The sequence below is a fragment of the Dendrobates tinctorius genome, unplaced genomic scaffold, assembly GCF_039654945.1.
Source record: "Dendrobates tinctorius isolate UK_male_01 unplaced genomic scaffold, ASM3965494v1 ptg000154l, whole genome shotgun sequence".
In the NCBI taxonomy this organism is placed as follows: domain Eukaryota; kingdom Metazoa; phylum Chordata; class Amphibia; order Anura; family Dendrobatidae; genus Dendrobates; species Dendrobates tinctorius.
In genome coordinates, this window is record NW_027361821.1 from 19,393,816 (window position 1) to 19,406,008 (window position 12,193).

The 12,193-nt window shown below is 41.6% G+C and overlaps 1 protein-coding gene across 1 annotated transcript in view; it reads right to left on the minus strand.

Annotated features, from left to right (window-relative positions):
• Positions 1-12,193, minus strand: part of GUCY2F (guanylate cyclase 2F, retinal) — a 173,165-nt gene that overhangs the window by 95,881 nt on the left and 65,091 nt on the right. The window contains exons 7-9 of the mRNA XM_073547535.1: positions 8,763-8,843; positions 8,499-8,675; positions 409-565 (exon numbers count right to left, since the gene is read on the minus strand). Coding sequence (XP_073403636.1) covers positions 409-565; positions 8,499-8,675; positions 8,763-8,843 — 415 coding nt within the window. The remainder of the gene's footprint in view (positions 1-408; positions 566-8,498; positions 8,676-8,762; positions 8,844-12,193) is intronic.

The following is a 12,193-nucleotide window of genomic DNA, read 5'->3' on the forward strand; positions in this document are numbered from 1 at the left end:
TTGTAGTGGCCACCTTACTGATGCAGGTAAGATCACAATGGCAGCTGAGCTGCACTACTGAAGAGTTGCTCATGGCCACCACGCAGTGCACATAGCGGTGCTGCTCCGGCTCTGTACACTTACCGGTAGTGCTGATAATGACAGATTATGTACACACACTTGACATGCAGAATGGTAACACATACTTGTTAATTTATTCATAAATATTCAGGAGCAATAACAGGAACAGCAGAATCCATTGTTCTAGTAAACAATGCTCCAAAATATTATAACATAGAGAATAGTAGTATTTACCAAAGCACACTTTTCAGGAAAGGTGGCAGGCCCTGTTTATGGAGTAACCAATGAATAAACAGTATTTTGTCTATATGTGTTTACCTATTCGTTTTCTATAATTGTTATATTTACCAAGTGCGGAGGGTTCTTCATGAGCAATCCTTTGAGCTTGCAAAACCTCATTATAACCATAATCAGTCACTTTTAAAACAAAACGTCCATCTACAACGCAATTTCTTGACTTGAGTCGACCATGAACAAATTTTCTGTGGTGCAAATATTTCATGCCCTGGTTAGAACATATGAATGAAAACATATTGATTTCTTTAACAAATACAACATAACAAGAGCTTAGCACTATTAACATTAGAGAATGAAATTTAATCCCTTCACAACATGCGCTGCACATGTCATGTTTCCTCGGAGCCCACATCTTTCCCAGGACATGTCAGCAGTTTTGAACAGCTGAGATGTGCCCAGAACAGCCGCGGGTGGAATTGCGATCCACCCGCAGCTATTAACCAGTTAAATGCTGACAGTGACATTTAACATGTGATTCTGGCAATCGCGCTAGAAATCCGCCCATCGGTGACCCCCGTCACATGATCACGAGTCACCGATAGGTTGGCATGACAACCAGAGGTCTCCTGGAGACCTCTATGGCTGTCAATGCCGGATTGCTATGAGTTCTGCCCGGTGGCCGGCATTCATAGCAAGTCAGCAATTCTGCTACATACAGGTGATCTGATCATCACCTGTATGTAGCAGAGCCGATCGGGTTATGGCAGCTTCTAGTCTCCCATGGAGACTTTTGAAGCATGCCAAAAGTAAAAAAAAAGAGGTTTTAAAAATATTTAAAAAAAATTAAAAAAATATAAAAGTTTAAATCACCCCCTTTTCGTCCCATTCAAAATAAAACAATAAAAAAATCAAACATACACATATTTGGTAATGCCGTGTTCAGAATCGCCCAATCTATCAATTTAAAAAAGAATAAACCCAATTGCTAAACGGCATAGCGAGAAAAAAGTCAAAATGCCAGAATTACGTCTTTTTGGTCACTGCAACATTGCATTAAAATGCAATAACGGGCGATCAAAAGATCATATCTGCACCAAAATGGTATCATTAAAAACGTCAGCTCGGCAAACAAAAAATAAGTCCTCACCCAACCCCAGACCACGAAAAATGATACGCTATGGGTATCAAAAAATGGCGCAATTTATTTATTTTTTTAACAAACCTTGGATATTTTTCCACCACTTAAATAAAAAAGAACTTAGACATGTTTGGTTTCTATGAACTCATAATGATCTGGAGAATCATAATGGCAGGTCAGTTTTAGCATTTGGTGAACATGGTAAAAAAAAATTTTAAGAAACGTTGTGGAATTGCGGTTTTTTTGCAATATCACCACACTTGGAATTTTTTTCCCATTTTAGAGTACACAATATGGTAAAACACATGGTTTCGTTCAAAAGTACAACTTGTCCTGCATAAAACAAGCCCTCACATGGCCATATTGACGGAAAAATAAAAAAAAGCTATGGCTTTGGGGACAAGGGGAGCGAAAAACAGAAACGCAAAAATGAAAAAGGGCTCCATCATGAAGGGGTTAAAGGAAAACAGTTTTCCAAAACTGACTCTATCTGTTATATCTCTTTTATGATGAATGTGCCTTTTGTATGTGTATGAGATATCAGCATTACATATCCTCTCTGACGCATTCTGATAAGCAGGATTCACATAATCATGTGTTACGATCCTGGTGCAGACTGAAATTCATGTGTAAAACAACGACAGGGTAGTAGTCATGTCAGCACAATCCAAACTCACTGTGCTGGCAGCTGCTTCTTCACTGCTGTGTCCCCCATTCTTCCTTGCATTCAAAGGACATGAGGCAGAGTCCAAAGCAACTTTAAACAAAACGAGTTTATTGTCTTCAGGACACAGCACATCCTTAACACTTCCAGCACATTCGGCACAGTAACAGCAATACATTTCTTTGTCTTTCCCTAACTTCTTCATCTGCTTCACGGAATAGGCCACAAAGATATAACGGGATGAGGAGCCCGGTGAAAACGCCACTTCAATATATCTCCCTGAAACCAGTTTTGTCCCAGACATGGAATTACTATCTACTGGGTCATCCACTCCTTCAATGGTTATCCTGCCCACGCACTTTCACGGTGGCCCACTCTAATTTCTTCTGTAAATTCTTCACTCTTCACTATGTTGCTGTGGATACTGTGCTCTTAACTCCTCTCTTCCTTTCTTATACTCCCACTCCTCTCCATGGATGACTGGGCTTTGGCCTTGAAATGTTACGTGGTAGCTGAGCAGCCCAGGCCCAAGGCCACCTGAGCAGCACACAGGGGTCTACCCCTGACTGCCTATGAACAGGAAATTTCTCTAACTTATTCCACAGCTACCCCTCCTAGAATTAACCTCTAAGTGTCCTACAACTAAATCTTCCTATGCAGTGTACTCATATTCCCATTTAGTGGCCTTTTTCCCTAACTGCACTGTCCCTAGCTTACATATAATACAAGATAATAATAAACATGTATATACATGACTCATACAAATATGGCAATTATGTACATGTAAATAGTAGCATCAACATTTAAAGGGGATAAGCCTTGACCTCCTTACATACCCCCTTCCTTAAATCATTGTCATCCCCTATAATGCAACAACAATACCAACATTTTTCCTGCAAGACATGAATATTCACATTTTAAACATTTTACAAAGGATACTCCACACAGGGAGAATAAGCATTAAGCATGTACTCAATATGAGGTAGGAAAGAACAAAAGTAATGTCCACTTTTTGTAACACGATGACGCACATGTCCATATAAAAATTCTTCTGCACCTCCCCCTTCCTTTGAGGGGAGCACAACTTATTTACATACTACATGCTGGTGCACTGAAACAGTCCTCCCAGGCACACTGTCAGTCCATCTTCACAACATATCTACGTTTTAGCAATTCTTAAAGGGGTACACCCCCTTCCTTGGAGTACAGCACATATCATGCCGTACACAGTGGCCTGTTAGTCGTTACACAGTCCATAGCTGCATCTCGAGCCCAAGATATGCCCAAGCGTAGCTCTGCAGAAGGGGCGCAACAAGAATAAAAAAAACAACAAGGGAAAACGAGAGTTTGTGTCAGCGTACTTTTTTACTTTTTCGTGGGCAATAATGTCCTTGATCCCGACAGATGGGGCTGGAGCCGTAGATGGGCCTAGCTCTACTTGTGGGGCTGGGGTCATATCTACTATGGGTACCCCGCCTGAGGAAGACGTAGCCCCCATTCTTGCAAACTATGAGGTGAATCGGAGGGTGCTCTGCTCCGGGCGAGGAATCATGGGGTAGACCGAACTGGAGGGGCTGACATACTGGACGGGACCCTCCCTTCTGGGATCACGGGCTGTGGAACACTCACCAGCTCTGCAGTTGTTCTTGTTTGCACGTCACCATCCACCTCTGCGGGCGCGGCTGCAAACTCGAACTCCCGCTGGCGTGGTTCCGGCATGGCCTGTTCTTCCGGCCTCGGCTCGTCGGAGTTTGCCACCACTTCTGGTCCCCGCTGTTGTGGAACTGGCTCCAGAGACAAAGGTTCCACCTCCGGCCATAGTTCCCGCACACACTCCTGATGTCGCTGGAACTGTTCTGCTTCCTCTTGTGACTCCGACACGACTTCTTGGTCGAAGCTCCACTGGCATGGTCACCGACGCCTGCGAGGGGGAGAGATGCTCTGGCTCCTGGTGTTGAGGCTCAGATCCTGGCGGCCACCTAGGATCCTTCGATGCAGGTAAGAGATTTTCCTCCACCAGGTATTCTGTTTCTGGGCCCCACCCGTTCCAGGGTGGGGTCGCTTCCAGCTGCTCATCCCATTTTTGTGGACTTCCAGCAGGGGGCACGTCGCCATCTCCTTGCGGCGTTCCCACCATTGGCAGGTCGGACATTGATGACAATCTTCTTTGGCGCCATCCCGGCGCTGTCACATCCACGAAGACGGCCATGAGGGAAGCTACAGTTCTTTTTGACAACAAAGCTCTCTATCTTGCTGGCTGCCATCTTGCCAGTCAGATAATCACTCTCAGTTTCTTCTTTAGTAAAATCCGTTATTTTTTTCACAATCATTGCAATCACACAATCCATACTCACTGTGCTGGCAGCTGCTTCTTCGCTGCTGTTTCCTCCATTGTTCCTTGCATTCAAAGGACAGGAGGCAGAGTCCAAAGCAACTTTTATCAAAACGGGTCTATTGTCTTCAGGACACAGCACATCCATAACACTTCTAGCATATTCGTCAAAGTACCAGCAATACATTTTTTCGTCTTTCCCTAACTTCTTCGTCTGCTTCACGGAATAGGCCACAAAGATATAACGGGACGAGGAGCCCGGTGAAAACGCCACTTCAATATATCTCCCTGATACCAGCTTCGTCCCAGACACGGAAATACTATCTGCTGGGTCGTCCACCCCTTCAATGGTTTCCTGCCCACTCACTTTCACGGTGGCCCACTCTAACTTCTTCTGTAAATTCTTAACTCTTCACTATGTTGCTGCAGATACTATGCTCTTAATTCTTCTCTTCCTTTTTTATACTCCCACTCCTCTCCATGGATGGCTGGGCTTCTCACTTGAAACGTTACGTGGTAGCTGAGCAGCCCAGGCCCAAGGCCACCCAAGCAGCACACAGGGGTCTACCCCTGACTGCCTATGAACAGGAAATCTCTCTAACTTATTCCACAGCTACCCCTCCTAGAATTAACCTCTAAGTGTCCTACAACTAAATCTTCATATGCAGTGTACTCAGTGCCCCCATCTAGTGGCCTTTTTCCGTAATGGCACTGTCCCTAGCTTACATATAATACAAGATAATAAAAAACATGTATATACTGTACATGACTAATACAAATATGAAGAATATTTAGAATTCAGAGTCCTCAGTGGTTGATACCTTTTAATAGCTAACTGAAAAGATGGTAACAAATTGCAAGCTTTCGAGACTACGCAGGTCTCTTCATCATGCTAGAATAATACAAAATCTGTAGTATTAGTATTGTATTAGTGTATTATTGTATTATTATTAGTGTATTATTATTAGTATATTATTGTATTAGTATTGTATTAGTCTAGCTTGATGAAGAGACCTGCGTAGTCTCGAAAGCTTGCAATTTGTTACCATCTTTTCAGTTAGCCATTAAAAGGTATCAACCACTGAGGACTCTCAATTCTAAATATTCTTCTATGTACTGGCTAACACGGTACAAAGATATATATCTTTGCTGTATTATACAAATATCGAAATTATGTACATGTAAATAGTAGCATCAACATTTAAAGGGGCGTATCCCTGACGCCCTTACACATGGACAAGCTGCCGATCTCCTAACCAAAGCTTGACAGCATCATAAATGACTATGAAGTTAAGGTCAGGAAACCTGTGGCCGGTACGTCACAGACCACGACATACGGATTTATGAATGCAGCCCTAAAGTGTAACTGCACATTCAGGTAACTTTTCAGAATAAGCAGTGATAGGTGTGTATGAGGAATAACACTATTTATGGCCATTATAAGAATTGCATCCTGCAGTTCATGTGTGATCTAGTCACAAACAGCTTCTCCTTGTGTTTTTTTTGCTTCGGTACCACTCCATACACTTCTAGAGAAAATGTTATCCCTCACTCTAGACAGAACTGAAGACAGATTTGAGCAGTTTTTGAGAGCAAATTATTAGCACAAGAGAGACATGGCTGATAATTGGGGAAATAAGCTTTTTTGCACCAATATATAATATATCTATCTATCTTTGCTTGCACTATAGATTTATCTATGAAGTTCCTAAAAATACTTACAGGTATTTATTGAGGATCGGCCACAAGTTCACAATTTTAATTTAATTTATATTTAAGAAAAACTGGGCCAAAATGCAGATGCTGTGTATGAAAATTTAAGTAAACCCTTAATGCTTCCATAGAAATTAAAAGGAAAAGTAACAGCTAGGTGATCATAATCAATTGCTCTTGATTAATTGTTCCAAACAATTTAGAATCCATTCTACAGTGAGAAAGAGTATGTATTAATGGAAAAAAAAATCAATAGAGTTAGCAACAATCACAGGAGTAGACATCAAAGCAAATTCACCTCATGGAAAGACCATGCAATACTCAGATAAACTGCACAAAACCCTAAGAGCTACAGCTCAGATGCTAAAGGCTTCAGTTATCATGATTATGATTGTTAAAGTTCAATGAGAAAAATACTGAACAAATATGGCTTGTTTGGAATGGTTGCACCTTCTTTCTAAACAGAACATGGCAGCATGACTAAAGTTTGTAAAGTTGCATCTGAACAAACCACAAGACTTCTAGAACAATGTCCTTTGAACAGAAGAGAATAAAGTGGAGATGTTTAGCAATTATGCCCTGTAACACACTGACAAACAACAAATGAAGCATATTTGTACAAACTCCTCATATCAACTGTCAAGCATGCTGGTGGATCAACGGTGCACGCAGTGTAACTCCGAGCTCATCGTTGAGAGGACTAGCAGATAGGACTTGCAGATAAAACAGTGATAATTTCAAAACTACAGCAGGGAGCCCACTAAGTGACACATTATTGGAATCAGGGTCTCTGCCCCAATTTTATGCTGGGAAGCATAGACATAGTGGCAGAAACCCAAAATGAACAAACATGGATTTTGATTGTAGTTGGCCAAAGATAATAATATGTTACATTTTTATTCAATTCTTTTGTCAAGTTCTTATTAAATTTCATAACCATTTTTCTGTAATTCAACATTATAAAACATGGGGACATCTTGCCAGTCACTAGTCGTTCCAAGTAAATGATGAAATACATAATCAACTTTTGGGTCAAATCTGACTGATGGTAATAAATTCTTGCCTAATCACTGCTTTGAGTTTATCTCAATTTCTGTGGTTTTGTTTGTCCATTCAGTTTTTGAATATTCACTACAGGTTCTCAAAGGGATTGAGAACTGGGAAGTTTCCTGGCCCCAGACCCAAAATTTCAATGTTTTGTTCACAGAGGCACTTAGTCATTACTTTTGCCTTGTGACATGGTACTCCTTCATGCTGAAAAAAAAAGCATTGTTCATCACGAAATTGCTCCCGAAAGGTTGGGAGAACTTGCTCTTGAAGGATCTTTATTCATGGCCTTGTTCTTAAGTAAGATTGTGAGTGATCCTACTCCCTTGGATGAAAACGCAACCCCACACATAAATGGTCTCAGGATACTTTACTATTGGCATAACACCGGACTTATGGTAGCACTTATTTTTCCATCTCCAGACAATCATTCTTCGAGATGTCTCAGACAGTCTGAAGGCGGCTTCATCAGATAAAATAACTTTACCCCTGTCCTCGGCAGTCCAATCCATGTACTTCCATCAAAATGTCAGTCTGTTGAAAATACTGGGATTCGACTGCAAAAGACTTGCAGAAAGAATGGGATCTAAACATCCTCCAAGAGTAACTTCTCTCAACAATGATGAAGCAACACGTCACAAGGAAAAAGCGACAAATAAGTGGCTCAGTGAACAGAACATTGAACTTTTGGGTCAATGGTCAGGAAACTCTCCAGATCTCAATCCCATTGAGAACCTGTGGTCACTTCAGTCATCAAAAAGCAAGTAGACAAACAAATCAGAAATGTTTACACACTCCAAGCATTAATGGGACCGGAGTGACTTGCTATTAGTCAGGCCCAGAAACTGACATCCAGCATGTCAGGGTGAATTGCAGAAGTCTTCAACTAGAAGGGTCAATACTGTAAATATTGAGTCTTTACATAAATTTTTTTCTAAAAAAAAAAAGTTTAAAAAACGTATAACATGCTTATAATTGTACTTTAGTAACCATACAAATATTTGCCTAAAAGATCTAAAAACTCCGATGCAGCAAACTTTGTAAAAAAACGACATTTCTGTCAGTCTCAATACTTTGGGCCTCGACTTTGTGTAATTTAACAATGCAGTGCACTTGTGAAAGATACACTTGTGTAGGGAGCAGGTGATAACATACTATTTAGCATTACAAATAAACTAAAGCCATAAGTTTAGCTCTTTTGAACCTACAAAACCTCCTGCAAATTTATCACGATGTATAGCGCTGCGGAATATGTTAGCAATATATAAAAATAAAGATTATTATTGTTATTATTATGCTTTACTCACCTTGATCAGATCTAGTAGAAGAGAGGATTTAAACATCCAGTCGAGTTTAACGTCCTCATTTCGGAGGAGATCCTCTAAACTGCCCCTGGAACAAAACTCTGTGACAATAGCGAAAACCCCACAGTCATGGAAGAAACCTAGGAATGGGTTGACATTTTCATGACGCATATCTTTCATCTGTCCATAAGAATAAACCAAATGGTACAATAAACATACAATATAGTAACAGGCACAGAAAAGCTCAGCTGCAAAGATTTATCATACCATTCCAAAAACATCACTGGTTCCAGGCTTAATGTCTCCAAAATCTCCAGAAGGGAATTTTTTCATCCACACCCAATCACCCTTAGAAAATACAAAAACAAAGCAATTTATATATCACATAACATTTACTTTTGAAATTGTCATTTTGAACAATATATTGAATTTCAGAATTTTTGAGGAAAAAAGCATTTTTTTTCACAGAAGATAGGTTACAAAGGTTCTTATGTTCACAAGTACTACTAATTTATGAAATAACAATTAAAACAATGCTTATTTTTTAACCAAGATGCAGACTTGCTTCTTTCTGTAAGACCGTTCTGAAGGATATGAAAGTTCAAAAGGATATACAGTAGCTCTTCCGATTTTTTAGTAACTTAAAGGGACAATTCATGCAAAACTATTTCCTGAAACTATAAACTTGAAAGGAAGAAAAAACACAACATCAAGCTGAATACAGAGGGCCACATTAATTTATTGAGAAAACAGTTATGTATGTTTCAATGTGTATTTAGAAGAAATAAACTATACTGCACTGTGTGTGGATTTCCTTTATATTCCTAAAGCTGCAATTACAATTTTTTCACTTGTAACTGGGACACAGACAAAATTGTGCAGGAACTTCTATTTTTGGAAATCCTCTTACCCCTTTGCTAATAAGAAGATGGTGAGTGACCAAGTACGATACTCTATGGATGTTGTGTCTGCTTGTAAAGTAACAAAAGTATTTATTTTGTTCAAAACTATTAGGATTATGTGCACATGAAGATTTTTTTTGGATGCTGTGCTTATGTGATGTGTGAGCTGTACTTGCGTGATGTGTGCGCTATGCTTGTGTAATGTGAGTGCTGTGCTTGTATAATGTGTGTGCTGTGCTTGTGTAATGCGTGTGTTGTGCTTCTGTGATGTGCATGCTGTGCTTGTGTGATGCATATGTTGTGCTTGTGTGATGTGTGTGCTGTGCTTGTGTGATGTGTGTGCTGTGCTTGTGTGATCTGTGTGCTGTGCTTGTGTGATCTGTGTGCTGTGCTTGTGTGATGCAGATGTTGTGTTTGTGTGATGTGTGTGCTGTGCTTGTGTGATGTGTGCTGTGCTTGTGTGATCTGTGTGCTGTGCTTGTGCGATGTATATGTTGTGCTTGTGTGATGTGCGTGATGTGCTTGTGTGATGTGCATGCTGTGCTTGTGTGATGCATATGTTGTGCTTGTGTGATGCAGATGTTGTGCTTGTGTGATGTGTGTGCTGTGCTTAAGTGATCTGTGTGCTGTGCTTGTGCGATATATATGTTGTGCTTGTGTGATGTGTGTGCTGTGCTTGTGTGATGTATGTGCTGTGCTTGTGTGATGTATATGTTGTGCTTGTGTGATGTGTCTGCTGTGCTTGTGGGATGTGCGTGCTGTGCTTGTGGGATGTGAGTGCTTTGCTTGTGTGATGTGTGAGCTGTGCTTGTATGATGTGGTGCTGTGCTTGTGTGATGTGAGTGCTGTGCTTATGAGATGTGTGAGCTGTACTTATGTGATGTGTGCGCTGTGCTTGTGTAAAGAATATGTTGTGCTTGTGTGATGTGTGTGCTGTGCTTGTGTGATGTGTGTGCCGTGCTTGCGTGATCTGTGTGCTGTGCTTGTGTGATGTATATGTTGTGCTTGTGTAATGTGTGTGCTGTGCTTGTGTGATGTATATGTTGTGCTTGTGTGATGTGTCTGCTGTGCTTGTGGGATGTGCGTGCTGTGCTTGTGGGATGTGCGTGCTGTGCTTGTGGGATGTGAGTGCATTGCTTGTGTGATGTGCATGCTGTGCTTGTGTGATGCATATGTTGTGCTTGTGTGATGCATATGTTGTGCTGTGTGATGTGTGGGCTGTGCTTGTGTGATGTGTGTGCTGTGCTTGTGTGATCTGTGTGCTGTGCTTGTGCGATGTATATGTTGTGCTTGTGTGATGTGTGTGCTGTGCTTGTGTGATGTGCATGCTGTGCTTGTGTGATGCATATGTTGTGCTTGTGTGATGCATATGTTGTGCTTGTGTGATGTGTGTGCTGTGATTGTGTGATCTGTGTGCTGTGCTTGTGCGATATATATGTTGTGCTTGTGTGATGTGTGTGCTGTGCTTGTGTGATGTGCTTGTGTGATGTATGTGCTGTGCTTGTGTGATGTACATGTTGTGCTTGTGTGATGTGTCTGCTGTGCTCGTGGGATGTGCGTGCTGTGCTTGTGGGATGTGAGTGCTTTGCTTGTGTGATGTGTGAGCTGTGCTTGTATGATGTGGTGCTGTGCTTGTGTGATGTGAGTGCTGTGCTTATGAGATGTGTGAGCTGTACTTGTGTGATGTGTGCGCTGTGCTTGTGTGATGTGTATGCTGTGCTTGTGTGATGCATATGTTGTGCTTGTGTGATGTGTGTGCTGTGCTTGTGTGATGTGTGTGCTGTGCTTGCGTGATCTGTGTGCTGTGCTTGTGTGATGTATATGTTGTGCTTGTGTGATGTGTGTGCTGTGCTTGTGTGATGTGCATGTTGTGCTTATGTGATGTGTGTGCTGTGCTTGTGTGATGTGTGTGCTGTGCTTGTGTGATGTATATGTTGTGCTTGTGTGATGTGTCTGCTGTGCTTGTGGGATGTGCGTGCTGTGCTTGTGGGATGTGCGTGCTGTGCTTGTGGGATGTGAGTGCTTTGCTTGTGTGATGTGTGAGCTGTGCTTGTATGATGTGGGTGCTGTGCTTGTGTGATGTGAGTGCTGTGCTTCTGTGATGTGTGAGCTGTACTTGTGTGATGTGTGCACTGTGCTTGTGTGATGTGTGAGCTGTGCTTGTGGGATGTGAACGCTGTGCTTGTGTGATATATATGTTGTGCTTGTGTAATGTGTGTGCTGTGCTTTTGTGATGTATGTGTAAGAGGTTGTAAAGTCTATCATCTCTCGCTGACCCCTTAAGGTACGTCCTGGTTGTTTTTATTGCTGCTGAATGTATATATCTTGTATATTTATGTAATATATTTATGTAATGTCATTGTACTGGTAGGTTGAGTGTAGTACCCAAAATTAGCCACAAGATGGGGTACATTATAGTTGTAGTAATAGTATTGTAAATACTTAAGATAGGAGGGGCACAGGGGATAAGGTAGGAAGGACTTCCTTATAGATCTTAGTTGGGGCCAGGGCGCCCGTGCAGCTCACTTGGGCTAATTAGCCCTGGGCAACACTGTGCCATGCAACGTTAAAGAAGGTTAAGGCCCAGCCATATAGTATCCATGGCCAGGACCTCATCAGAAGGAGCAACAGCAACAGTGCTAGCAGTGCAGTATTAGTGGGATTGCAGGTGCTAGAGAAGACTAAGCAATACGGACAGGTTGCTCATCATGTGGCAGCTTATTGCGTGTGATGATGCCCTCAGAAACAGGGCAAAATGGCTGAGGGAGTCCCCAAACGGAGAAAGGCTGAACATAG